This window comes from Portunus trituberculatus, chromosome 44 (assembly GCF_017591435.1).
Source record: "Portunus trituberculatus isolate SZX2019 chromosome 44, ASM1759143v1, whole genome shotgun sequence".
In the NCBI taxonomy this organism is placed as follows: Eukaryota; Metazoa; Arthropoda; class Malacostraca; order Decapoda; family Portunidae; genus Portunus; species Portunus trituberculatus.
The window spans coordinates 165,001-191,587 of record NC_059298.1 but is presented as its reverse complement, the minus strand read 5'-3'; the positions used below and the strand labels follow the sequence as shown (position 1 = coordinate 191,587).

At 37.8% G+C, this 26,587-nt stretch overlaps 2 protein-coding genes across 10 annotated transcripts in view; both read left to right on the top strand.

Moving 5' to 3' along the window:
- Positions 1–21,046, top strand: part of LOC123518854 (probable low-specificity L-threonine aldolase 2) — a 39,418-nt gene extending 18,372 nt beyond the window's left edge. For 2 of the 3 annotated variants that reach the window (XM_045279901.1, XM_045279903.1), the window contains exons 8-10: positions 211–347; positions 3,198–3,322; positions 8,068–8,540. In XM_045279901.1, the coding sequence (XP_045135836.1) occupies positions 211–347; positions 3,198–3,322; positions 8,068–8,241 (436 nt within the window). In that variant the 3' untranslated portion in view covers positions 8,242–8,540. Of the gene's footprint in view, positions 1–210; positions 348–3,197; positions 3,323–8,067; positions 8,541–20,908 lie in introns of those variants that run through there. The other variant, XM_045279902.1, reaches the window with a different exon arrangement.
- The window catches only part of LOC123518851 (monocarboxylate transporter 1-like), a 132,128-nt gene continuing 126,492 nt past the window's right edge, over positions 20,952–26,587 (top strand). For all 7 annotated transcript variants that reach the window (XR_006678900.1, XR_006678899.1, XM_045279891.1 and 4 more), the window contains exon 1: positions 20,952–21,087. The gene's annotated coding sequence lies outside the window, so the exon portion shown is untranslated. The remainder of the gene's footprint in view (positions 21,088–26,587) is intronic.

Here is a 26,587-nt window from a genome sequence, read left to right as displayed (position 1 = left end):
TTTAATGTCGCATCTTAGTGAATTCGCACATAAAGAACATGCACAAAACGAAATACCTGTAGTAAATTTGTAAATGAAATCAAATTCTTAATCGGTAGCATGATATTCTTTCATTAGATGAATAATAATGGGAGAGAATTCAATAAGAGTAGTACTTATTAAATTCCAGTTAACAATATAGTGCATAATTTAATGTTCTCTACATAATAGAGCACTTCGTTTACGAAAAGTGTTGGGAGGAGGCATGAGGCAAGTAGGCATGCTAGCTGCAGCTGCACTCTACTCTCTGGATCACATGGTGGATCGGCTGGCTGATGACCATTCACATGCACAGATGTTAGCACAAGGTAAGGTTTCTGCTGTTGCAGACCTTTTGAAGTATCTATATATTTATTAAAAAAAAATTTATAGTGTCTCAAAGACAGAATGAACCAATAGCTAAGAATTTCTTGTCAATATATACAGTAAAGTCCCGGGTTACATTGGTCTCGAGTTACGTCAAACTCGTAGTTATGTCAGTCCACTATAAGGCAATTTAAGATTAAAAAAATTGAAAATTTATAAATCGTAAAGTGCTGGATTTATTGTTATTGTTGGTGGTTGCCCGCCACACCGCCCGCCTCACGCTTGAATACAATAACACCCTGCCTCACTTCCACCACACCGTCGCCCCTGGCAAGAGTGTTATCCTATTTCTGCATTTACTGACTCAAGTTCTTAGTATCTTGCTCAATGGCACCCAAGAGAAAACTCCTTAGTGACAGCAGTGATGCTAAGAAAAGGAAAACCATTACGCTACAAGAAAAAGAGGACATAATTAAAAGACATGAGAAGGGAGGCAGCAGCTGTGTGTGAGGGAGGGAAGAAGAAAATGGGAAGCCCGTTACCATGACAACGGGGAGGTTGACGACCTTGAGGGCTCGCACACCCATCACAACAATAACAACTCCGGAGCCTTCGCCTGGGCCACACGACACTCGCAGCTGACTTGCACCGTCTGCGCCTGTCTGCTGATCCCTATTGCCCTTTCCTATTGCATTTCCTGCCCCGCTGCCCACGCTTCTACTCCCACCGCACTGCACTACACTCCCAGCTGTCCACCCTGGGCGTCACAACATTCGACCTGCCCACCCTTCTGGCGGCCTCAGGCGTCCACCTCTCTCTGCAACCTGCAGTCCTTCACGTTCGTGGCCCTAATCAACAACAAAAACAAGCTTGTGTTTCATATTCCTACATAGTTGTAAATAATATAACAATATAACCTTTAACTTACCTGAATGACCATAAACAATGATTGGTTGAAAACTCCATAATATGCTTTGAAATGTATGGAAACTCGAGTTACGTACAAAATTGACTTACGTCATGTTACAGGAACGCAACTCTGACGTAAACCGAGACCTTACTGTATATATATATATATATATATATATATATATATATATATATATATATATATATATATATATATAAATAAAATACACACACTGTTGAACCTCGATAGCTCGGACCCTGATAAGTCAAATTTCACATTAAGTCAGATTCTGACTGACCCAGGAACTAAAGTTGTAGTTGAACTGCCTTTCTCAAAAGTTTTCACTTTCCTATAAAGTACTGGAGGATCTGGGCACTAGGCAGGTCTTTGCACTATGTCCCATTTTAAGTCCCATAACACATAAACAGAGTAAAAATGATGAGGCAAAGTTCAAATTTTTCTGCCAGTACTCCCAGTGTTTTGTGCACACCAGAGAGAACTAGCCAGTGTGTTTTCCACCATAACCGAGGTATGTTAAGGTCCACTAACGGTTTTCAAAGCACACATGAATGTCAGTGTTAGTCACTGCCACCTATTTTCATACAAAACTATCATAACTTGTCAATGAATTCATCATTATTATGCCTGCCTGTCAAATTGTTGTGGGTAGCACATAAACCCTCCATAAAACACCCTTAGAGGCTAGTACACTGACCACGGTAGGGCATTACTAGGCTATAGTAAAACTAAATTGTACTGGCCCACAGAGTGAGGCCTATAATCCATGCCACATTGCCATATCTTTCATTACGTCAAGGAAAATTCTCATCTTTGTTCCAAAGCTGGATTTTGCATCTATGTACACAACAACTTAACTTGCTCTCGTGCCCACACTCTTGAATCTTCTGAGTTTTCCACCATCTGGCTTAGACTTAACAGTCACTTTCTAACTAAATTTATCTGTGCTGTCTATGTCTCCCTGAACTCCTCTAACTATAGTAAATTTTTTTGCTATTTAACTTTCAAAATGGAGCACATTCTGTCCCTTTACCCTTTCACGGAGCTCTCCATCCTTGGAGATTTCAGTGTTCACCACCAGTTTTGGCTTTCCTCGGAAGGCTTATGGACCTGATGGGGTCTCTCTTATTGTTCTCAAAATCTGTGGTTCCATGCTTGCAATTTGCCTGGTCAAACTCTTTCAACTATGCCTATTGACTTCTACCTTTCTTTCTTGCTGGAAGTTTGCCTACATTCTGCCTGTTCCTTAAAAGGGTGATCATTCTAATCCCTCAAACTACTGACCTATAGCTTTAATCTCTTGCTTGTCTAAAGTTTTTTTTATTTATCCTGAATAAGAAGATTCTTGAACATGTCACTTCACAATCATCTATCTGATCACCAGTATGGCTTCTGTCAAGGTCGCTCTACTGGTGATGTAACTGCTCTATTGATCTTGCTAACTGCTTGTCTTCCATCCTCCTGTGGCCTCGCTGCACAAGGCTTTCTTATTTGTCTCATCCCTGTTCTGTCCAACCCTCTTTTAGAGATTTAGGTGAAACTTTTCCTGGCACATTATATATATCAAAAGCTTTTGATAGAGTCTGGCACAAAGCTTTGATTTCCAAACTGCCCTCCAAAGGTTTATATCCTTCTCTTTGCAAATCTATCTCAAGTTTTCTTTCTGATTGTTGTATTGTAGCTGTGGTAGACAACCACTGTTCTCCTAAATTTGTATAAGTCAGACATTCACATCTCTGGGACTAACCTTTCCCCTCTTAGTCTGAGTTAGTGAGGGTCAACAGTGTATGTATATCTATATATATATATATATATATATATATATATATATATATATATATATATATATATATTTTTTTTTTTTTTTTTTTATTATTATTTTATTCTTATTAGTTAATTGATTGATTTATTTAATCTTTTCCAGCAATACTCGAGAATGGAAATAAGATTGTTAGTTGCCATCCATCGGAGGTGCACACTAACATTGTTGTTGTGGAAGTGAATCCTTATGTCCTGAGTCCAGAGGAGTTCTGCAAGCGGTTGTCAGTGGTAAGTTCTTTCAGAATGGTTTTCATTAATTTGCGCTCTCTCTCTCTCTCTCTCTCTCTCTCTCTCTCTCTCTCTCTCTCTCTCTCTCTCTCTCTCTCTCTCTCTCTCTCTCTCTCTCTCTCTCTCTCTCTCTCTCTCTCTCTCTCTCTTGACTGGCAAAATGGAGTGTGTTTAGGAAGGGCATAAATGTGTAGTGTACGTGTGGATGTATTTTACATAGATGTATTCACCTGCCAAAACGATTATTTTGTTTCAGCCTTTTTTAAATATAATATTATTTTTTTATTTTTTTATATTTTAGGTGACAAGGAATATACTAAAATGAAATTATGGTTGAAGAGGAAAAGACACTAAGTCTGGCCTAGCACCAATCATACATTGGCTGGAAAGAAACGTTGAGGTATATGAGTATTTGTGCAGCAGTAATTGTTGCTACTCAGGACAGCACATGGTTTCTTAATTCCACCTCATGTCCCTTGAGTGCAGTCTCTGATCCAGTCTTGATAATGTCACATCTTATAAGCATATCAGTGGCAGGTGTGGTCTTTCTGGAGTGTCCAGACTCTGAGACACAAGGTCGAATGTGACTGAAAGGCAGAGCACCTGCTGTCATAAGTACCACACATTCCCTACCATACACAGACTCCTATGCTTCATCATTTCTTTCCAGCCAATGCTTGTTTGATACAAGACGTGATGTTGCCTTTCCTTATAAATTATCACTCTGAAAGATTGGAGGAGGTAGGAGGGAGTAGGGGGAACTCAGGCTTAGGCTTAACCCCCCAATCAAACAGCTGGGAATCACCTGGCCTTGAAATCTGTGATAATCTATTGCCGGTGCCAGAGAAACTAGCCATTGTGTGATAATCATACTGCTTACAGTAGATGGGCCACAACACAGCTGAATGACTGAGTGCATGCTTACTGGCTGAGAGTGTTTGTGGGATGTTTTTGTGTTCTTACACTGAATTCATGCAAAAAATTGTTAGAAAAATCTATTTGTGAACTGAGTTCCACTGTATATAAAATTATGAAATTTATCAGTACATATTTTATAATATCATTCAAAATAAAAAAAAATGGCAACTCCAAATCCAGCCTCAGAGTCCTATTCTGGGGAAGGGACCAGAAATATCCCCAGGTCAGACTGCTTTCTCAGTGGCGATGCAAAATGTCTTGACACCTCCCTCAACTTTTTCATCATTAACTTCTGCAACATTTGCAGTCTTAGATCTAATTTTCAATCTGGAGAACACAACCTCTCCTCAACTAAACCTCCTCTTCTTTTTTCGCTGAAACACAGCTGTCTGAGGCAACTGACAGTAGCCTCTTTCTCATTTTGTTCTAAATCTGGATGTTGCGTCTATGTGCGCAATGACTTCACTTGCTCTCGTACCCACATTCCCAAATCTTCCAAGTTTTCCATCATCTGGCTTAGACTCAATAGTCACTCTCTAACTAAATTTATCTGTGCTGTCTATCTCTCCCCTAACTCCTCTGACTATAGTAAATTCTTTGACTATTTAACTTCCAAAGTGGAGCACATTCTGTTCCTCTACCCTTTCGCACAGATCTCCATCCTTGGAGATTTCAATGTTCATCACCAGCTTTAGCTTTCCTCTCCTTTCACTGACCATCCTGGTGAACTAGCCTTCAACTTTGCTATCCTCCATGACCTAGAGCAACTGGTGCAACACCCTACTCGTATTCCTGACCATCTTGGAGATACGCCCAACATTCTTGATCTTTTTCTTACCTGTAATCCTTCTGCTTGTGCTGTTACACAACCTTCTCTGTTGGGCTCCTCTGATCACAATCTCTTTTCTGTATCTTGTCCTATTTCTCCAATCCCTCCTTAGGATCCCCCAAAATGGAGGTGCCTCTGGCATTTTTCCTCTGCCAGTTGGGAGGACCTGAGGAGGTATTTTGCTGATTTTCCATGGAGTGATTACTGTTTCCATGTCAGAGACCCATCTCTGTGTGCTGAACGCATAACAGAGGTGATAGTGTGTGGCATGGAGGCATACATTCCTCATTCTTTTTCTCAACCTAGACCTTGTAAACCTTGGTTTAACACAGCCTGTTCTCATGCTATGCATCATAGAGAGGTTGCCCACAAAAGCCTTCCATCTTCTGAATCTCATGCACTTAATATTTCTGCCTGGATTCATGCCAAGTCTGTTCTTGAATCTGCCAAACACTCCATAAATAGAAAATGTGAAAATCTTTCAAACTCTAACTCTCCTTGTGACTTCTGGCATCTGGCCAAAAACATCTCCAACAACTTTACTTTTTCATCTTTCCCTCCTTTATGTCATCCTGATGGCACTACTGCCATCTCATCTGTCTCTAAAGCTGAACTCTTCTCTCAAACCTTTGCTAATAACACCACCTTGCATGATTCTGGGCTTGTCCCTCCCTCTCCTCCTCCCTCTGACTATTTCATGCCTTCAGTGAAAGTTCTTTGTAATGATATTTTCCATGCCCTTGCTGGCCTAAACCCTCGGAAAGCTTAAGGCGGCATCACACTAGCACTTTTCTGTCAACTTTTTCTGTCAAGTTTCTGAAGATTCAACTTTTGTCGATGCTTGTCATCACACACAAGTTCGCTTCCGCCTCTGTCGCGTTTGTCAACTGTAAACAAACATGGCTGCCCGTTCATCCCCAGCAAGCTAGCGCTATTTTGCCGTTGGTATTTATGGGCCTCTAATGCCCTCTATGAGAAACTCCTCTGACAGCTTTGTCCACTGATAAACAACAGAGCTGCTCTTCTTTGCTAATTGCTACTTGGAAGTTCTGCCTTGTAGCATAGCAGTCCTAGAGAAATCTAAGCAAACAACTGAGTCACTTTTCATTGCTAGGCTAGAACAAAAAAAAAAAGATATATAGAAATATATAAACATCAACTTATTAAGATTCTATTAAGTTGGAAATATAACATCATTCCAATTAACAAGAAATTAAATTTTTAAATAAGTGTTGATTAGAAACCATAGATCTTAATTTGACTAAAAAGTGATGGTAGAAGAAAACCAGTGAGTTTCGTCAAACTGAAGATGATGTAAAGAGTTGATGGAACCGCAAAAAAAACTATGGAAATTGTCGACAACGACTGAAAAAGTGCTAATGTGACGTCGCCTTTATGAACCTGATGAGGTCCCTCCTTTTGTTCTAAAAAACTTTGCATCTGTGCTTGCACCTTGCCTAGCCAAACTCTTTCAACTATGTCTATCGGCTTCTAGCTTTCCTTCTTGCTGGAAGTTTGCCTCCTTTCAGCCTTTTCCTAAAAAGGTTGACCATTCTAATCTCTCAAACTACAGTCCTATAGCTTTAATCTTATGTTTGTCTAAAGATTTTGAATCTATCCTGAATAGGAAGATTCTTAAACATGTAACTTTACAATCCTATCTGATAGCCAGTATGGCTTCCGTCAAGGTTGCTCTACTGGTGATCTCCTTGCGTTCCTTACTGAGTCTTGGTCGTCCTCTTTTAAAAATTGTGGTGAAACTTTTGCTGTCACATTAGACATATCAAAAGTTTTTGATAGAGTCTGGCACAAAGCTTTGATTTCCAAACTGCCCTTGTATGGCTTCTATCCTTCTCTCTGTGATTTTTATCATGAGGTTTCTTTACGACTGTTCTATTGCAGCCATGGTAGACGGCTACTGTTCTTCTCCTAAATCTATTAATAGTGGTGTTCCTTTGGGATCTATCCTGTCACCCACTCTTTCTATTACTTATTAATGATCTTGACCAAACTTCTTGCCCTATCCACTCCTACACTGATGATACCACCCTACATCATTTCACGTCCTTTCAGAGACAATCAACCCTTCAGGAAGTAAACAGATTACACAGGGATGCCACAGAATGTCTGACTTCTGATCTTTTTAAGGTTTCTGATTGAGGTAGAGAAAACTTATTTGTGTTCAATGTCTCAAAAACCCAATTCCTTCATCTATCAACTCGACAACTATCCCCTCTTCTTCAGTGACAATCAACTGTCTCCCTCTTCCGTACTGAATATCCTTGGTCTGTCCTTTACTCATAATCTTAACTGGAAACTTCACATCTCATCTCTTATTGAAAGGGCTTCTATGAAGTTAGGTGTTCTGCTGCACCTCCTCCAATTTTTCTCACCCCTCCAACTAACTCTGTACAAGGGCCTTATTCGTCCTTTTATGAAGTACTCTTTGCATGTTTGGAGAGGTTCCACTCACACAGTTTTATTAGATAGGGTGGAATCAAAAGCTTTTCATCTTATCAACTCTCCTCCTCTGACTGACTGTTTTCAGCCTCTTTCTCACTGCTGAAATGTTACATCTCTTTCTATTTTTTATTGCTATTTTCATGCAAACTGCTCTACTGATCTTGCTAACTGCATGCCTCATCTCCTCCTGTGGCCTCATTGCACAAGGCTTGCTTCTTCCTCTCATCTCTATTCTGTCCAACCCCCTAATACATCAGTTAACCAGTACTCTCAATCATTCATACCTTTCTCTGGTAAACTCTGGAACTTCCTGCCTTCTTCAGTATTTCTATCTTCCTACAACTTGACTTGTTTTAAGAGGGAGTGTTCAACACATTTGTCCTTGTCTTTTGGCTAATTCTTTATTAATCTTTTAGGGAACTTGCATCTCATGTTTTTTTTTTTTTTTTTTTTTTTTCCCTCAGGTAGTTTCCCTTGTGCATAAAAAAAATAAATAAATAAATAAACTGTCTAACATGAGTGTTTGATTTATCAGGTGGAAGAAGAAGAGAAATCTGCAGTTGGAGGCAGCATAATTGTGAAAGTGTTGCCTTGGACCAACACAGCAGTGCGCTTTGTTACCCATCATGACATTTCCACTGGTGATATCGAAGCTGCTGCTGCCAAGCTGAAATACGTCATCCAGGAGATAGATAGTAAGAATACCTGAAGAAGGATGGAATTTTCATTAACTGTGGTATGTTGTGTTCAAAAGAGTTCAACTTTACTGATGTTTTCTACTGCTAAATATATGTGGTTATAGTTTTATTAGCTTTGATATTTAATTCATTTAAACTCTCTTACATATAGCAAAACCAAATCACAAAATACATGCAATTCTGCTCAAACATATAGGCTAGATATTCAAGCCTAAATAGAAACCATACCATATTGTATTTATATATATAATGTATGTGAATTTCTTTTGATTGTCTACTATGTGTAAATAGATTGTATTATACGTGAAAACAAATGTTTCAATAACTTTAATAGTGGTAAGTTATTCATGTGGAAGTGTCCATGACTCTCGATCATCATCTCAATCTTTTGCTTTTCTGTGGCTGATATGAAAATTGCTTGAGGCTCTTCGTATTCCACTGATAATTTTTAAAGCACCAAAGATAGGTTAACTTCTCTTCTCAAAGACAAAGGCAAATCAGAAGCACTTGGTTGCTGAGGCTCCATCAAGTCTCATGGTCCTTAGAGTCATGAGGAAATCCATTCTGTAGGGAATCAGATTTTTATAATAGCTTATGACTACCCGTATTAAAACAGTGCTCTGAATCTTTGCTTCTGTTTATATATGTTTCATTTATTTCTTTATCTGATTTGTTTTTTAATGATCATTATGAGGCTATAGCCTCATTATACATAATGTAAGTCTACAACCATGTGTGATATTAAGACAAGCATCAAATGTGACCTCACCTCATTTATGAATACGATTAAGTTTGCAAAGATAGCGTAACAATCTACGTAGTTACTGTGCATATGAAGTACTGTCACAACTTGCGGTTAGTTGACTTTCACTGTTTTGATATTACAGTTCACACATTGCCATAGAAATCTGTTCTCTTACCTTGGACTTACCAAGTATGAGTCACTGCACATGGTATACTAGTCAGATTCTATGTTTCAGTGTTCTCTATCTCCCCTTAAAATATTATCTTAGAATACTTGAATTTTGTTCTCAGTCACACTCCACTATTCAGTACATTGGTACTCCAGGTTATTTCCTTTTTTGTCTCTTTAACTCCACTATTCTGACTGTCTTCAGCCTCTTTCTCACCACGGAAATGTTGCATCTGTTTCTATCTTTTATCGCTATTTTCATGCTGACTGCTCTACTGATCTTGCTAACTGCATTCCTCTCCTCCTGCGGCTTCGCAGCACATGGCTTTCTTCTTGTTCCCACCCCTATTCTGTTCAGCTCTCTAATGCAAGAGTTAACCAGTATTCTCAATCATTCATACCTTCCACTGGTAAACTTTAGAACTCCCTTCCTGCTTCTGTATTTCCGTCTTCCTTTAACTTGACTTGTTTTAAGAGAGAGGTGTCCAGACGCTTGTTTCTGAATTTTAGCTAACTCTAATGTCTTTTAGGGAACTAGCAACATAGTGGGCATTTTTTCATATTTTATTGCCCTTGGCCAGCTGTCCCTCCTACATAAAAAAAAAAGAAAGAAAAATTGTCTCCCTCTTCCACACTGAGTATCCTCGGTCTGTCCTTTACTCATAATCTTAACTGGAAACTTCACTTCTCATTTCTTGCTAAAACAGCTTCTATGAAGTTAAGAGTTGTGAGGCGTCTCCGCCAGTTTTTCTTGTCCCTTCAACTGCTAACTCTGTACAAGGGCCTTATCCATCCTTTTTATGGAATACTTTTCACATGGTTGAGAGGTTCCACTCATACAGCTTCATTAGATAGGGTGGAATCAAAAGCTTTTTGTCTCATCAACTCCCCTCCTCTGACCAACTGTCTTCAGCCTCTTTTTCACCACTGAAATGTTGCATCTCTTTCTATCTTTAATTGCTTTTTTCATGATAACTGCTCTACTAATATTGCTAGCTGCATGCCTTCCCTCCTCTGTGGCCTCATTGCACAAGGCTTTCTTCTTTCTCTCATCTCTGTTCTGGCCAACTCTCTAATACAAGAGTTAACCAGTATTCACAATCATTCATACTTTTCACTGGTAAGCTCTGGAACTCCTTGCCTGCTTCTGTATTTCCATCTTCCCACGATTTGACTTCTTTTAAGAGAGAGGTGTCAAGACATTTGTCCCTGGCTTGTGGATGACTATTTCAGACCTTTTAGGGAACATGCAGTTCCAGGGGGCCTTTTTTTTTTCCAACATTTTGTTGCCTTTGACAGCCTTCCCTCTTGCATAAAAAAGCACACAACACACACACACACACACACACACACACACACACACACACACACACACACACACACACACACACACACACACACACACACACACACACACACACACACACACACACACACACATTGATAAGTGGAATAAACTAAGCAGTAATGTCGTTGATGGGGTGTGTGTCAATCAGATGAAAGAGAGATATGACAGGAATGGACAAGGAGACAGGTCACAGAGCTTAGCTCGGGCCCTGTAATACACAGATAGGTAAATACAAATAGGTAAATACACACAGTCTCGTCAGAGACTGCAGCAGATCAAACAGTGAAACACACACACCACACACACACACCACATACACATATGTACACACAGAAGAAGAGAGGGGAAAAGAGAGAAGGGAGAGAGGGGATCTGATACAAGTTTATAAATTGATCAACGGAATGGACCAAGTGGATAATGAGAAACTGATCCTGAGAGAAGAATATGACATTCGAAGCACAAGATCGCATAGTAAAAAGCTGAGAAAGGGAAGATGTCTGAGAGATGTTAAAAAATATAGTTTCCCACAAAGATGTGTTGAGACGTGGAACAGTTTGAATGAAGAAGTGGTGTCAGCAATGAGTGTGCGTAGTTTTAAAGAAAAATTGGATAAGTGTAGATATGGAGATGGGGCCACACAAGCATAAAGCCCAGGCCCTGTAAAACTACAACTAGGAAAAATACACACACACACACTTTTCAGTAGCACTGAGAGACTAAACTGCTCTACCACCTTAAAATCCCGTGGCTGTGAACAGTCATCCAGAATTTTTCAGTGTCTTTTGATTACTCTTTGTGCCAATCAGCAGTGTTAAGTCTTTGTTACTGATCATCCAACTGGCCAATGTCCAAAAAAATTTTTGAAGGGAATGTCAACTCTGAAGCACCTGAATGAAGGGTGGACTTTGGAAGTCATGGTATGACACACAGGATTAATCATCCCAAGGGATGTTAGTGGGAGTTCAGGCTGAGGTCCTAATGACATCTCAGTCCTGTCATGATAATGCTTCTTGAGTGTTATCACGACATGGTGCTAAAGCATCAAGTGTTTCTGAAATTTGATGCTGATCATCTTGTATGCCATGACTTTGTAAAAGAAAAACAGCCAAAAAACCACCATCCATCATTATAACTCTGACAAGAAATTGTCCAATTTGGTGTGTAAGCCAAAGATCTGTCTGTCTGCTTCAAATCTTGCAGCAGTAGTTTAAATGGAATGTTGTTATGCTTAGATATTTTAATGTATGAATGTATTTTTGTTTTCCTGTTTGTTTGTTTGTTTGTTTGTTTGGGAGTTTGGCGGCATGAATATAAGCTGGGGTACCACTGTACAGTAAGTCCTCTTTATACGGTACAGGCAACCCCTGCTTAATGAAGGGGTTATGTTCTTAAAAAACCCTTCGTTAAGCAAATTTTCGTTAGGCGAACCAATTATAACAAGTTTAACCCTTGACTTGAGCTTCCATTGAGAGTAAACAAAGCAAGAGTACATCATAGTACAGTATAAGGTTTAATGAAAGTAAAAATTATGAAGTTAAACATTTAAGCAGTTTAATTTAAGACTAAGTCATTATAATGTACACTAATGTATGTATGTAAGTAACTTAATAATGTTGATGATCTTAAATTTATGAAGGGAGGGAGAGTGGAGCAGGAAATACGCTAGCTGGCAACCTGTGGAATGTAAAAAAAGGGCGCATCATTGTACCGCATACAAAACTTATGTACGACATTTCCACAAGGCTTTCCATTTTATCCATTGCAGAGTCACGAGTTCAGGTGGTTCTTTTAGCTTACAAGGAAGATATGATCTCACCAGCCTTCTTAATAAAGTCTGCTGACTTGAAAATGGTAGACAGTAGATGGAGTCAATCCACGGTGGGAAGCAATGATATTAGTTTTGTCGCCTCTCTCATGTCTGTGAATAATATCCAGCTTCACTTTGAGAGTAAGAGACTTCCTGGTCTTCTTAGCAACACTAGGCAACATTGCAGGGCATTTTGGTGGCATGCAGAGCAAGGAAAGAAGAGCTGCTGCTGACGTTATTGTTTTGAACTAGGGGGAGTGAGTGGTGTACGTTTTGTCCACGAGAGGCGCTGGTGTATTCAAAAGCCTGTTGGATTGCGTGATACGGCAGGGCTTTCAAACTTGAAAAAAATTACCTAGATAAAATTTTGTTAAAGCAAGTTTGGTGTTCAATAAATGAGCAGATGGTAGTAAAAGGAAACCTTCGTTGTAGCGAAATTTCGTTGTTTGAATCTTTGTTAAGCGGGGGTTGCCTATACTTCGTTATCCGGTAAATTCACATTTAGGGTGTTTGGTAATTATTACCCTCAATTCTATTTACAGTAAGAAAATTTCACAGATATGGTATCTGCCCGTGTTTTGTTTACACCGTGCCTTAGCACCACCACGCCACCTCAATAATCAATCTCTTCCCACGTTTCCCCACTGAACACAAGTGAAATCCTTACAGCATGTTTTTTGTTCTTATTATTATTACGACGCACAGTGATGCACCCATAATGGCCCCAAAACATTCTGCAGACACTACTGGAGTTGAAAAGGCAAAGCAAAAGAGGAATAATCTGACATTGGAGGTAAAATTAGATAATTTGAAGAGGAAAAAGCAGGGAGAAGGTACGTCTACCATAAGTTGAAACTTGGGCCTAGCCCAGCCGACAGTCTGGACTGTGTTAAAGAATCATGAGGCTATAAAAAAACCTGGGGAGAATGTAGGGGATCTGCAGTGCAGAGCCTCGTCTGCCCACTCAGCGGAAGATGAGTAAGGGCTGAAATCCCTACTGTACCTTAACCTCGGGAGGGACATGATCTGATAGAATACGTGGCGAGTGAAAGGAAAATTAAAACATTTTGTTTATTTTTTTTGTGCAGTACTTTACATTATTATATATGACTATTTTCATGTATTTTCATGCCTGTAGGGGTGACTTAAGACGTGCTGGAACACATCCCCTATTATTACATGTTATAATGGGTTTGCTATATGGTAATTTCAATTTGTGGTAAGATCTTCAGGAATGCATATGTATCGTTTAACGAGGACTTACTGTATTTGTTTGAGACATGTTGCTTACTTTGCAAGTGGAGGTCTCGTTCGTAATTATCTAAAAAGAAAAATTAATTTCAGCTTTTAAAATGTCAAAATCATTCAAACTGTAACTCCCTCATGACTTCTGGCATTTGGCCAAAAACATCTCCAATAACTTTACTTCTTCATGTTTCCCTCCTTCATTTCATCTTGATGGCACCACTGCCATCTATTCTGTCTCTGAAGCTGAACTCCTCTCTCAAATCTTTGCTAAAAACTCCACCTTGGATGATTGTGGGCTTGTCCCTCCCTCTCCTCCTCCCTCTCACTATTTCATGCCTGCAATCAAAGTTCTTTGTAATGATGTTTTCCATAACCTCGCTGGCCTAAACCCTCGGAAGGCTTATGGACCTGATGGAGTCCCTCCTATTGTTTTCAAAAACTTTGCTTCCGTGCTTGCACCTTGCCTGGTTAAACTCTTTCAACTTTGTCTATCGACTTCTACCTTTCCTTCTTGCTGGAAGTTTGCCTACATTCAGCCTGTTCCTAAAAAGGGTGATGGTTCTAATTCCTCAAACTACCATCCTATAGCTGTAATCTCTTGCTTGTCTAAAGTTTTTTTTTAATCTATCCTCAATAGGAAGATTCTCAAATATGTCAATTAACAATCTTTTATCTGAACGCCAGTATGGTTTCCGTCAAGGTCGCTCTACTGGTGATCTTCTGGCATTCCTTACTGAGTTTTGATCATTCTCTTAGAGCAGTGGTTCCCAACCTAGGGGTAAATTACCCCAGTGGGGTAATGACCCCATATTTTTGGGGTAATGGGTGTTTGGCATGGGATGAGGCAATCAGTTTACATTTTCATATAATTTCAATGAAGATTTCTATTAATTTTTTCTGCTTTCTATGTATGAACTAAAATTACTTCTTTTCGTATTATAGATTTGCATTATTGTGTTGCATAGTTTCTATTTTGTCTGTTTTTGAAGTATGAAATACAGTTACTTTTTTTCCTATATTACGAGTATTTGTTCATTGGGGTAATGGATGATTGTGAAATTGTATTTTTGGGTAATCGCTGCGAAAAGGTTGGGAAACACTGTCTTAGAGATTTCGGTGAAACTCTATCAAAAGCTTTTGATAGAGTCTGGCACAAGGCTTTGATTTCCAAACTGCCCTCCTCCAGTTTCTATCCTTCTCTCTGCAACTTTATCTCAAGTTTTTTCCAACAATTCTATTGCAGCCATGGTAGACGGCCAGTGTTCTTTTCCTGAATCTATTAACAGTGGCATTCCTCATGGTTCTGTCGTGTCACCCACTCTCTTTCTATTATTCATTTATGACCTTCTTAACCAAACTTCTTGCCCTATCCACTCTTACGCTGAAGATACCACCCTACGTCTTTCCACATCCTTTCGGAAACGACCAACCCTTCAGGAAGTCAACAGATCATGCAGGGACGCCACAGAACGCCTGACTTCCGATATTTCTTAGATTTCCGATTGGGGCAGAGAAAATCTAGTAGTTTTCAATGCCTCCAATGGACACAACTTTCCAGACAACTATCCCCTCTTCTTCAATGACACTCAGCTGTCTCCCTCTTCCACACTGAATATCCTCAGTCTGTCTACTCATAATCTTAACTGGAAACTTCACATCTCATCTCTTGCTAAAACAGCTTCTATGAATTTGGGCGTTCTGAGGTGTCTCCGCCAGTTCTTCTCGCCCCTCCAACTACTTACTCTATATAAGGGCCTTATCCCCCCCCTGTATGGAGTACTCTTCACATGTTTGGGGGCATTCCAGTCACACAGTTTTACTAGATGGGGTGGAATCAAAAGCTTTTCGTCTCATCAACTCCCCTCCTCTGACTAACTGTCTTCAGTCTCTTTCTCACCACCAAAATGTTGCATCTCTTTCTATCTTTTATCGCTATTTTCATGCTAACTGTTCTAATGATCTTTCTAACTGCATGACTTCCCTCCTCCTGCAGCCTCGCTGCACAAGGCTTTCTTCCTCCTCTCAGCCTTATTCTGTCCAACTCTAATGCAAGAGTTAACCAGTATGTACTCTCAAGCATTCATACCTTTCACTGGTAAACTCTGGAACTCCCTCCCTGCATCTGTATTTCCTACTTCCTACAACTTGTCTTCTTTTAAGAGGGAAACATCGAGGCATTTGCTCTCTAACTTTGGCTGACGCTTTTTCATCTTTGTAGAGAGCCAGCACTCAAGTGGGCCTTTTTTTTTATCTTCTTTTTTTTTTGCCCTTCTTCCCTTCATAAAAAAAAAAATAAAAAATTCATATCTTTCTGTGGTAAATTCTGGAACTCCCTGCCTGCTTCTGTATTTTCATCTTCCTACAACTTGACCTCTTTTAAGAAGGAGGTTTCTAGATATTTGTCTCAGATTTTCGGCTAATTCTTTATTATTCTTTTAGGGAGCTTGCATTCAAGTGGATCTTTTATATATATATATATATATATATATATATATATATATATATATATATATATATATATATATATATATATATATATGGGTAACTGGAGCAGTCAGCTTGTATAAGCAACAAAATGAACAAGAAGAAATAAAGAATTGAATATACAGGAGTAAACAATAACAAAACAGCTCTGCTCTTGACTGTGGCTTCTTGGGAGTTGATAATTGCTCATATTGACATGGTCAGGCAATCTGTATAGCTTACCCTTTTCTTTATTTACTTCAGTTGTACTTTATTTTTATTTCATGTCTCTTATTTTTCTATTTATTATTATTATTATTATTGTTATTATTATTATTATTATTATTATTATTATTATTATTATTATTATTATTGTTATTATTATTATTATTATTATTGCTATTAATATTATTATTATTATTATTCATTTTATATATTTATTATTTTTTTTGTGTATGTCACTTCTTAGTGATTGACTTTTAACTTGTAAGTAAGGAAGTGTCATGAATCTGGCATGGATAACTAAAAAACAAGTGAACTAGTACTTTTCAACCACCATAGAAGAGACTTTAATACTAGAAAGTTGCAGCCAAGAGAAGTAATTGACTTCAGATATCCATTATAGGAGAGTTGAATTTGCAAACAAATGTCCATCAAGACTTGATTGTAGATAAATGAAGACACATTCTATAGATTGATGGAACGATGTTTGTTTTTAGTTATACAAAATGGAAAAGATGGATAGTAAAGGTGTAAATTTGTACTATTCAAGCAAGATTTTTAAGAAGGAACTAACCTTATTATTCCTCCTGAAGGGCTGATGACTTCTGGACAATGATCAGTGTTGAACAATGATGACATCAATTGTATGATGTGCTTCTCTGTACATGGAGTAATATTCCCTTATTGTACTCTTAGAATAATGTCTTACAAATAATCTTGAAGGAGTAAGATGATGCAAAACTTACCATATCATTGAGTGAAGGAGTCGTTGCTTGGTTTTTAGACAAAATAAATTACATCCCACCTCATGATCTACATTGGTTGACATGATTATTTTATGAAGTCACAAATGATTTCTTATCATGTGACAATGTCAAGTTGCACTGGGATATGTCTTATTTTTATTGTTTTTATAAGCTGATATATTTCATGCCAAATTGAATGTTTTGGTCAATAAAATAGTTAAGATGGGCCATATATTTGTTTGGATCACATGATCCTTCTTCAGATTTGTATCATTTATACTAATGCTTCAGAATGCAGAGTAGAATAAGGGATATAGAGAGGTTATTCTAACTTAATGTAAATTTCAACATCAAGTGATTCTTTCAATACCTAATGTATCTAATCCCATGATCCCTTCAGCTTAAGTAGCCATGTGAATCCTAATGGTACAGTATATACTTGTATTTGTTGATGGCATTTTGCAGATTCTGTTCAGGAGTTGTACAGTTCTGTAACAACAGATGAGCTTGTAATTCCTGTTAATTGTTGTTGACTAGTTTTGATGAAGATGCTGAGGGAAATGTGGAATTTCTAAAATAATCACAGGCTTAGATATTTTAATTGCTGCTCATGCTGCTTTGTCTTGTCATTTGAATGACTTCATGCAGGAAACTGATCAGAGGTGATTGTTATTATTATTATTATTATTATTATTATTAGTAGTAGTAGTAGTAGTAGTATCATCATTATTTTTATTATTTTTATTATTATTATTATTATCATTATTTATTTTATTTTATTTATTTTCTATTATTTCAAATGGAATCATGAGAAAATCATAGGATTGGTGTAAACACAAGTTGAGTCCTCCTAATGAGTAGCCATGGGTAAGAAAAAAATGAAAATGGATAAATTAGATACTAGAATAACATTAACATATATATAAAGTAAATGATTAAATCTGAAAATAATAATAATAATAATAATAATGATAATGATAACAATGATAATGGTAATAATGATAACAATAATGATAATAATAATAATGATAATTATAATTATAATTATGATAATAGTAATGATAGTGAAAACATAAATAAATTGATAATAATTATTATGATAATAGATAAATGATAATAATAAACAAATAGATAAATATAATAGCTAGAAAAAATACCAAACAGTTTAATAGGGAGGTACATTAACTTTTGCTTTAAATTCAATGATAGTAATTTCAGAAAAAAAAATGTCAATAAGTATGTTTCATGATTTAGTCAAGTTATGAATAAATGTATTTGAAAAGTTGGTTAATCAAAAAATTGGCTGGAAAGCATGCATACTGAATCTTTAATTATGACATATTTAGATAAATTTTGCAATTGAGCTGGAAATATGATATGCACAGGATACACATTACTATAAGTAATGTTGAAAAGTATGGCTCATGCAATAACTATTCAATGCAGTGATGTTGTAAGCTAAGGATAGGCAGTGAAAGCTTCAGAAGGTTAAAAGCTGTAGAGATGGAGCAATTGTCATCCAAACTGAACCACAGTACTCAAAAGGAAAAATGAGAGAGAGAGAGAGAGAGAGAGAGAACAGTATATCCCCCTTAGAAGTATAGATGTACGGGTAGTCCTCAATTTATACGAATTTACTTTATACAAATTCAGAGTTATACGGTGTCCAAAAATACGGGTTATTCATCACATTGTACGAATTCCTCAGAATTATACAGTTTCAAGAAAGTTAAAAGTTATACTAAAAAAAGTCTAGGGAGTTGGGTATTCATTCCTTACTTTATACGATTTTTACTTTATACGGTCCCTTCTGGAACGTATCTACCGTATAAATCGAGGACTACCTGTATTAGGAATGGAATATAAGAAGAGATGATAGTAGCAAGTAGTGTAGAGCAACAAAAATTAAAAGGAAAATAAAGATACAGAAACAACCACACATGTGTAACTCAGATTTTGTACTCTTTAGTCCAGTAAATTCACACACAGACACATGCTGATGAAAGTTGTATTATGATTATTGCAAAGTAAAGAAAATGTAAAATTCAGACAGTGGAAGTGAAATTTATGGTGCATGTGATGTGAATGGATGGTGAAAGTAATGAGATGTATCAATTAAATTTGGTATGGGGTGACAAAGCTTGTAGAATGCACCACCCTCAGTTGATTTTTTTAATGGGAGATAGTGAATTGACATGAAGGATATACAAAGATGAAGGGACTGTTTGTATGAGTGAGAGATAAAATCATAAAGAAAGAAGATATACTAAGAGAGAAGAGAAATAGGAGGAGAGGATGGATGCAGTGTGCTAGAGTTATGTGTGGACAGTAGCAAAAGGATAATTCTGTCATGGCCATCCTTATCTGTAAGTCCCAAAGAATGGCCATAACAAAGGGTTATGATAATTGACATTCAGAGTAAAGGACCACGTGATCTGTTGCTGTAATTGCCTTCATTAAATATATGGGAGTTATTCAGTATTCAGTGTTTGTTCAGTAATGTCTGGCTGTCTTGTTTCAGACTTTCAGTGTTACTAAAATCCCATTGGATGAGGATAAGATAATATTTTCTACTTGAAAAGAAAAAAAAAAAAAAAACTCATCCCAGTGCCGCAAATAAACGAGTGCATTCAGAAACAAGTTCTTATCTATAGTGAATGGTTTCCCCTTACCACTCTCTGGATTAAACTTCATTTTTCATTTACTTGCCTTCTCTCTCTCTCTCTCTCTCTCTCTCTCTCTCTCTCTCTCTCTCTCTCTCTCTCTCTCTCTCTCTCTCTCTCTCTCTCTCTCTCTCTCTCTCGATTTTCTAGGAATTTTTTGTAATTACAGAAACAAAAACATGAAATTTTTATTACAGAAAAAAAACACATGAATAGGAATATCACAATATATATATATATATATATATATATATATATATATATATATATATATATATATATATATATATATATATATATATATAAACTAATAATCGCGTATAAGCAGGAGATTGAGATAGCTACATATTTGCAGCACATTAGTATTTGAGATCTGTCCAAAAGAAGAACATAGGTTTTGAGAATAGATATATGCTCTCAGACTGCAGAGGGCGCGTGTGTCTTAGGTAATACTCTGATTATATATCTGAGTGCTTATTTATATATATATATATATATATATATATATATATATATATATATATATATATATATATATATATATATATATATATTATAGTAAGTGATCTTTAATTTTGATCATTGTTTCAGTTGTTTAGTATGTATTTCTAAAGCAATATCTAAAATTATACGCCTTGTCAGACAAAATTTCACAAAATGAAATACGGGTAAGATCAGTACTTTGTTAAAAAGTGAAAACTGTACCTATGTATTACGGCATATTAATTGAAATCTGACAATGTAAAAAGCCAAGATTTCAAGGTACTTTTCGTAATTTTGTATAAATATTTTGGACAATTCTGTTTTTGGGGGACTATAGTCCGTTCATCCAAAGAATCCAGGCCGAAACAGCTAGTTCGGTTGGCAGCCCTGCCCACCCCCGCCGCCACTAAACCTTCCCGACACTTAAATTTTCTTCAAGTACATTTATTTTCCTTCACTTAACTCAATAGATATACAAGTTTATAGCTTGAAGAAAAGTAAATGTACTTGAAGAAAATTTAAGTGTCGGGAAGGTTTAGTGGCGGCGGTGGGTGGGCAGGGCTGCCAACCGAACTAGCAGTTTCGGCCTGGATTCTTTGGATGAACGGACTATAGTATCCTCAGTGGATCCTTTTCTTTTCCGGTTTCTTTTTTCCCCCTTGGTTAGAGCCTTTCTTAATCAAGAAAAAAAGAAGAAAAGAAATGAAAGTTAATTTCGATAGGCATCTATGTTATTTGGAGCTCGGATTGGTTTTGTTATCCCTTTGATAATTTTCTTTTCACAGAAAACGGGTGTGAATGTTGCGTGTTTGCCGACTACTAGTCCGCGGCGGAACGGAATGAGGCGCTGCAGTATCGTCGTGGCCTTGGTGTGGAAAAGTTGACTCTCGGCGCTTGCCGTCGCCCTCATTCTATCAATGACGCCCATCGCCGGTTATTTGAAATGGCGTATGTTCGAGTGAAGGTGAGTAAAACCAACAGAGGAAGGGAATCAAGTCCAAGAAGATGCGTGAGTAGAGTAGGGTGGGCGTGGGAGAGTGACAGGCAGGTCGGTGCGGTGGTGGTCAAAGGATAGCGTGGTGGCTGCACCAGTGGCCGGACACTTCCAGGCATGATGGTGCCGGCGGCCCGGCTAGCCAGGCTACCCTACTCTCACTCAGTGGATTATGATTTCTTTTCTCAGTGACAGCTTTCCTGGTCTGTATATTTTGTCATGAACTGCTTAAAATAAGCAGATTATTAATAATATGATAAACTAGATTTTGAATTGTGTGAATAGATAAGTGTGAACATAGTTCGCCGTGCATGACTGTTTGTGAGTGATGGTGAATTCCAGCATCAGCTCAGCTGTGCCGTGGCTGTCTTGGTGTTCGTTTGTCATCGATTTAGTGTGGCGGGGTTCCCGTAGCACACCAGAGGCCGTCCCTCATACACCAAGACAGTCTCTACAAAGCAAACCTATGACGACTACTGGATGTTGATAGGGAGTGCATCATCTTGCTATGATGATAACTTTTACTTTTTTGTAAAAAAAAAAAAAAAACGTAGATAATTACTATAAACCCCAAACAAGCGCGGGTGTATAAAACTGAATTCATATATCTTTTTGTCAGGTTTACGACTCTCTCTCTCTCTCTCTCTCTCTCTCTCTCTCTCTCTCTCTCTCTCTCTCTCCAAAAAGGAGGCTGAAGGAAGCAAGCAAGTCAGAGAATACTTGGGAGAGGCATTATTAGCATGTATTCCTGCACTAAATACGCATCGTCGTGAGAAGCTAAATAACAATGAATATATACCTGACTTGTACATAGAAAATGTAAGCTATAATTATGATAAAGGTAATGATGATGATGGTGATGATGACAATCATAATAATAATGATAATAATAATAACAACAACAACAACAATAATAATAATAATAGTAATAATTATAACAATAGAAATAATAACTATGAAAAGTATTTTGCTGATCGCAATAGGTAATATACGTGACCTACCTACATTCTTATCTTCCTAAGGCCAGTTCACACATGTCAGTACCGTATCTGTGACGCGTCCGCTCAGTGCTTCCGTGTCAGTGAAAAAAAAGATACCGTACTCAGAATTCTACCGACGCATTAACACGTCCGGCGCAGTACCGTGTTTTGACTCTATTGTCAGTTCCGTCTCCGTTCCGTGAAGTATTAGTATCGTCGCCACTGATATTTTTGAGATTTTCACGGACGTCGGACGAGTGTTGTGAGCTGTGTGAAGAAAATGAATGACAAACTGCCTATTGAATTGGTGCGAAACTATCCTGTTCTGTCTGATTTAGTTGTCACAACCTAAATATATCGAGAGCAGCTTTCGGACGTTCTGAAGTACTTGAAAAATTTTGTTTCATCATCAATTAATTCCTTGTACAGAGTCGCAAACTCTCCTTCAGTTTCTCTTTTCTTCCACGCTTCAGGTAACCACCCCCCCTTTTTTTTTTTGCCTCATCCTCTTCATCAAGAATTATGGCAATCATTCCCAAGTCCACGTCAGTAAACTTTGACATCTTCGAAATCACTGACCATGCTGGCTTACGGCGTCTCCACGGGTATGTGTGAATAGACGTCACGGAAGCGACACGAATATCACTGACACGACACTGATGTCTGTGAATCGATTAGAGTGAACACATAGGCATGAAGGTTTGCTTTCCAATCCAGCGACGGTCAGTGTCTCATTATCCCAAGGGTATCATTATGACAGTAACCGTGTTTCTATTACCTTTTGCTTTAAACCTGCACTAATTACCTACCTAATAATGTTAAATAATCTTGCAAAATATTAGTTCATTCTACATTACTGAAGGGTTTACCTGATGATAGATTTGTTATTCTCTCTCTCTCTCTCTCTCTCTCTCTCTCTCTCTCTCTCTCTCTCTCTCTCTCCTGTTAATTTTACCGAGTCTTGGTCATCCTTTTTCAGAGATTTGGTGAAACTTTTGCCGTTGCCTCAGTCATATGAAAAGCTTTTGATAAAGTATGACACAAAGCTTAGATTTCCAAATTACCTTTCTACTGCTTCTATCATTCTATTCGTAACTTTATCTCAAGTTTCCTTTCTGACCGTTCTGTTACTGTTGTGGAAGACGGTCACTATTGTGATTAATCTGTTGACAGTAATGTTTCTCAGGGTTCTGTCCTGTCAGCTACTCTCATCCTATTGTTCATGATCGATCTAAACCAAGCTTCTTGTCCTATATTTACTCCTACGCTGATGATACCGCCCTATACTTTTCTACATTTTTTCCGAGACGACTAACCCTTCAAAAAGTAAACAGATCACACAGCTAAGCCTCAGAACGTCTGACTTATTATCTTTCTAAAATTTCCGATTAGGGGCAGAACAAACTTAGTATTGTTCAAAACCTCAAAAATCGAATTCCTCCATTTATCAACTCGCAACCTTTCACATAACTATTCCCTTTTTTTTAATGACACTCAACTGTTTCCCCACCTCTATTTTGTAAATCAACCTGACCTCTACCCTGAATTGATTTTTCATACCTGGAAACTCACCACAAAATTTTTATTGACGACGTTTCAACTTGCACAGGAGTTTTCTGACCCATTCCATTGGTGGCTCAGGACTCTGCTGGTGCTGGGCTGCGGTAGGGGACGGTGGGAGTACCTCGCCTCGGGAGACGTAGTCGGCTGTAACCAGTCACGACTGATGATAACCGGTTAGATTGCGCTGTGAACCACCTTTAGGCGATGTCAGACGGAATTGGCATATTATTATTTTGTCTACGCACTCTGCATGGACATGACTTCTCCGATACTTCCTTTTTTTATTTTCTTTAGCATATAAACGTTGAATAAGTGCATGTGTATAAATACTACCAAGGAAAGATAATTTATGCATCAGGCAAAGCTGTTATAGGTATATATATATATATATATATATATATATATATATATATATATATATATATATATATATATATATATATATATATATATATTTTTTTTTTTTTTTTTTTTTTTTTTTTTTAATATTCATTATTATATATATTGGTGAATAAAGTAATGACGCTACAGACTGTTGAGTGTTGTGTGCACCAAAAAATAGTAAGTGTAGTCTAACGAAATTATAAATGGACTACATCTTCATGTATGGATAGAAAGACGTAATAGGAATCTCTCTCTCTCTCTCTCTCTCTCTCTCTCTCTCTCTCTCTCTCTCTCTCATTTTATTAAAGTCAGAGTATGATGCAGTCGAAACATCCTAACAAGCAAAGCTACAAACAGCCTTGACCAGGGAGTTGCAGACTGCTCCTTTCACATTAGTGCTATACTGTGATATTCTATGTTAATATGTATATTTATATAATGTGTGTGTGTGTGTGTGTGTGTGTGTGTGTGTGTGTGTGTGTGTAATTCACTATTTGATCCGTTGCAGTCTCTGACGAGACAGACAGACGTTACCCTACGGAACGAGCTCAGAGCTCATTGTTTCCGATCTTCGGATAGGCCTGACACCAGGCACACACCACACACCGGGACAACAAGGTCACAACTCCTCGATTTACATCCCGTACCTACTCACTGCTAGGTGAACAGGGGCTACACGTGAAAGGAGACACACCCAAATATCTCCACCCGTCCGGGGAATCGAACTCCGGTCCTCTGGCTTGTGAAGCCAGCGCTCTAACCACTGAGCTACCGGGCCGTGTGTGTGTGTGTGTGTGTGTGTGTGTGTGTGTGTGTTTCACTGTTCACTGTTCGATCTGCTGCAGTCTCTGAAGAGACAGCCAGACGTTACCCTACGGAACGAGCTCAGAGCTCATTATTTCCGATCTTCGGATAGGCCTGAGACCAGGCACACACCACACACCGGGACAACAAGTTCACAACTCCTCGATTTACATCCCGTACCTACTCACTGCTAGGTGAACAGGGACTACACGTGAAAGGAGACACACCCAAATATCTCCACCCGGTCTGGGAATCGAACCCCGGTCCTCTGGCTTGTGAAGCCAGCGTGTGTGTGTTTGTTTGTGTGTATATATATATATATATATATATATATATATATATATATATATATATATATATATATATATATATATATATATATATATATATTATAATGTGTGTGTGTGTGTGTGTGTGTGTGTGTGTGTGTGTGTGTGTGTGTGTGTGTGTGTGTGAACAGGGGCTACACGTGAAAGGAGACACACCCAAATATCTCCACCCGGTCGGGGAATCGAACCCCGGTCCTCTGGCTTGTGAAGCCAGCGTGTGTGTGTTTGTTTGTGTGCGTAATATATATATATATATATATATATATATATATATATATATATATATATATATATATATATATATATGTTATAATGTGTGTGTGTGTGTGTGTGTATTTACCTAGTTGTAGTTTTACAGAGCCTGGGCTTTATGCTCGTGTGGCCCCGTCTCCATATCTACACTTATCCAATCTTACTTTAAAAGTATGCACACTCGTTGCAGACACTACTTCTTCATCTAAACTGTTCCATGTCTCAATACATCTCTGCGGGAAATTATATTTTTTTAATATCTCTCAGACATCTTCCTTTTCTCAGCTTTTTACTATGCGATCTTGTGCTTCGGATGTCATATTCTTCTCTCAGGATCAGTTTCTCATTATCCACTTGGTCCATTCCGTTGATCAATTTATAAACTTGTATCAGGTCTCCTCTCTCCTTCTTTGTTCCAGGGTTGGTAGATCCATAGCCTTTAGTCTCTCCTCATATGTCATCCCTTCAAATTCTGGAACCATTCTTGTAGCCATTTTTTGTAGCCTCTCCAATTTCCTTATGTGTTTCTTTTATGAGGGGTCCACACTACTCCTGCATATTCCAATCTGGGTCTTATTATAGTACTTATCAATTTCTTCATCATTTCTTTGTCCATGTAGTGAAATGCTACTCCAATATTCCTTAGCAAATTATATGTTTCTCTAAAAATTCTATCAATATGGCTTACTGGTTGATTGTTTTCTTCCATCGTCACTCCTAAGTCCTTTTCCTTTTAACTTTCTCCAGTTCTCCATCTCCCATCTTATAGATTCCCACAGGTCGTCTTTCACTCTTTCCCATTTCCATGACATGGCTTTTGTTCACATTGAATTCCATTTCCCACTTTTTACTCCATTCCCAGATCTTATTTAGGTCTTCTTGCAGTATTTCACAATCCTCCTTTTGCTTTATAACTCTGCACAGTTTCGTATCATCTGCAAACAAATTTATGTAGCTGTTCACTCCTTCTGGCATGTCGTTAATATAAATGAGGAAAAGTATTGGTGCCAATACTGACCCCTGTGTGTGTGTGTGTGTGTGTGTGTGTGTGTGTGTGTGTGTGTGTGTGTGTGTGTTTGTTGTGTGTGTAATATATATATATATATATATATATATATATATATATATATATATATATATATATATATATGTATGTAT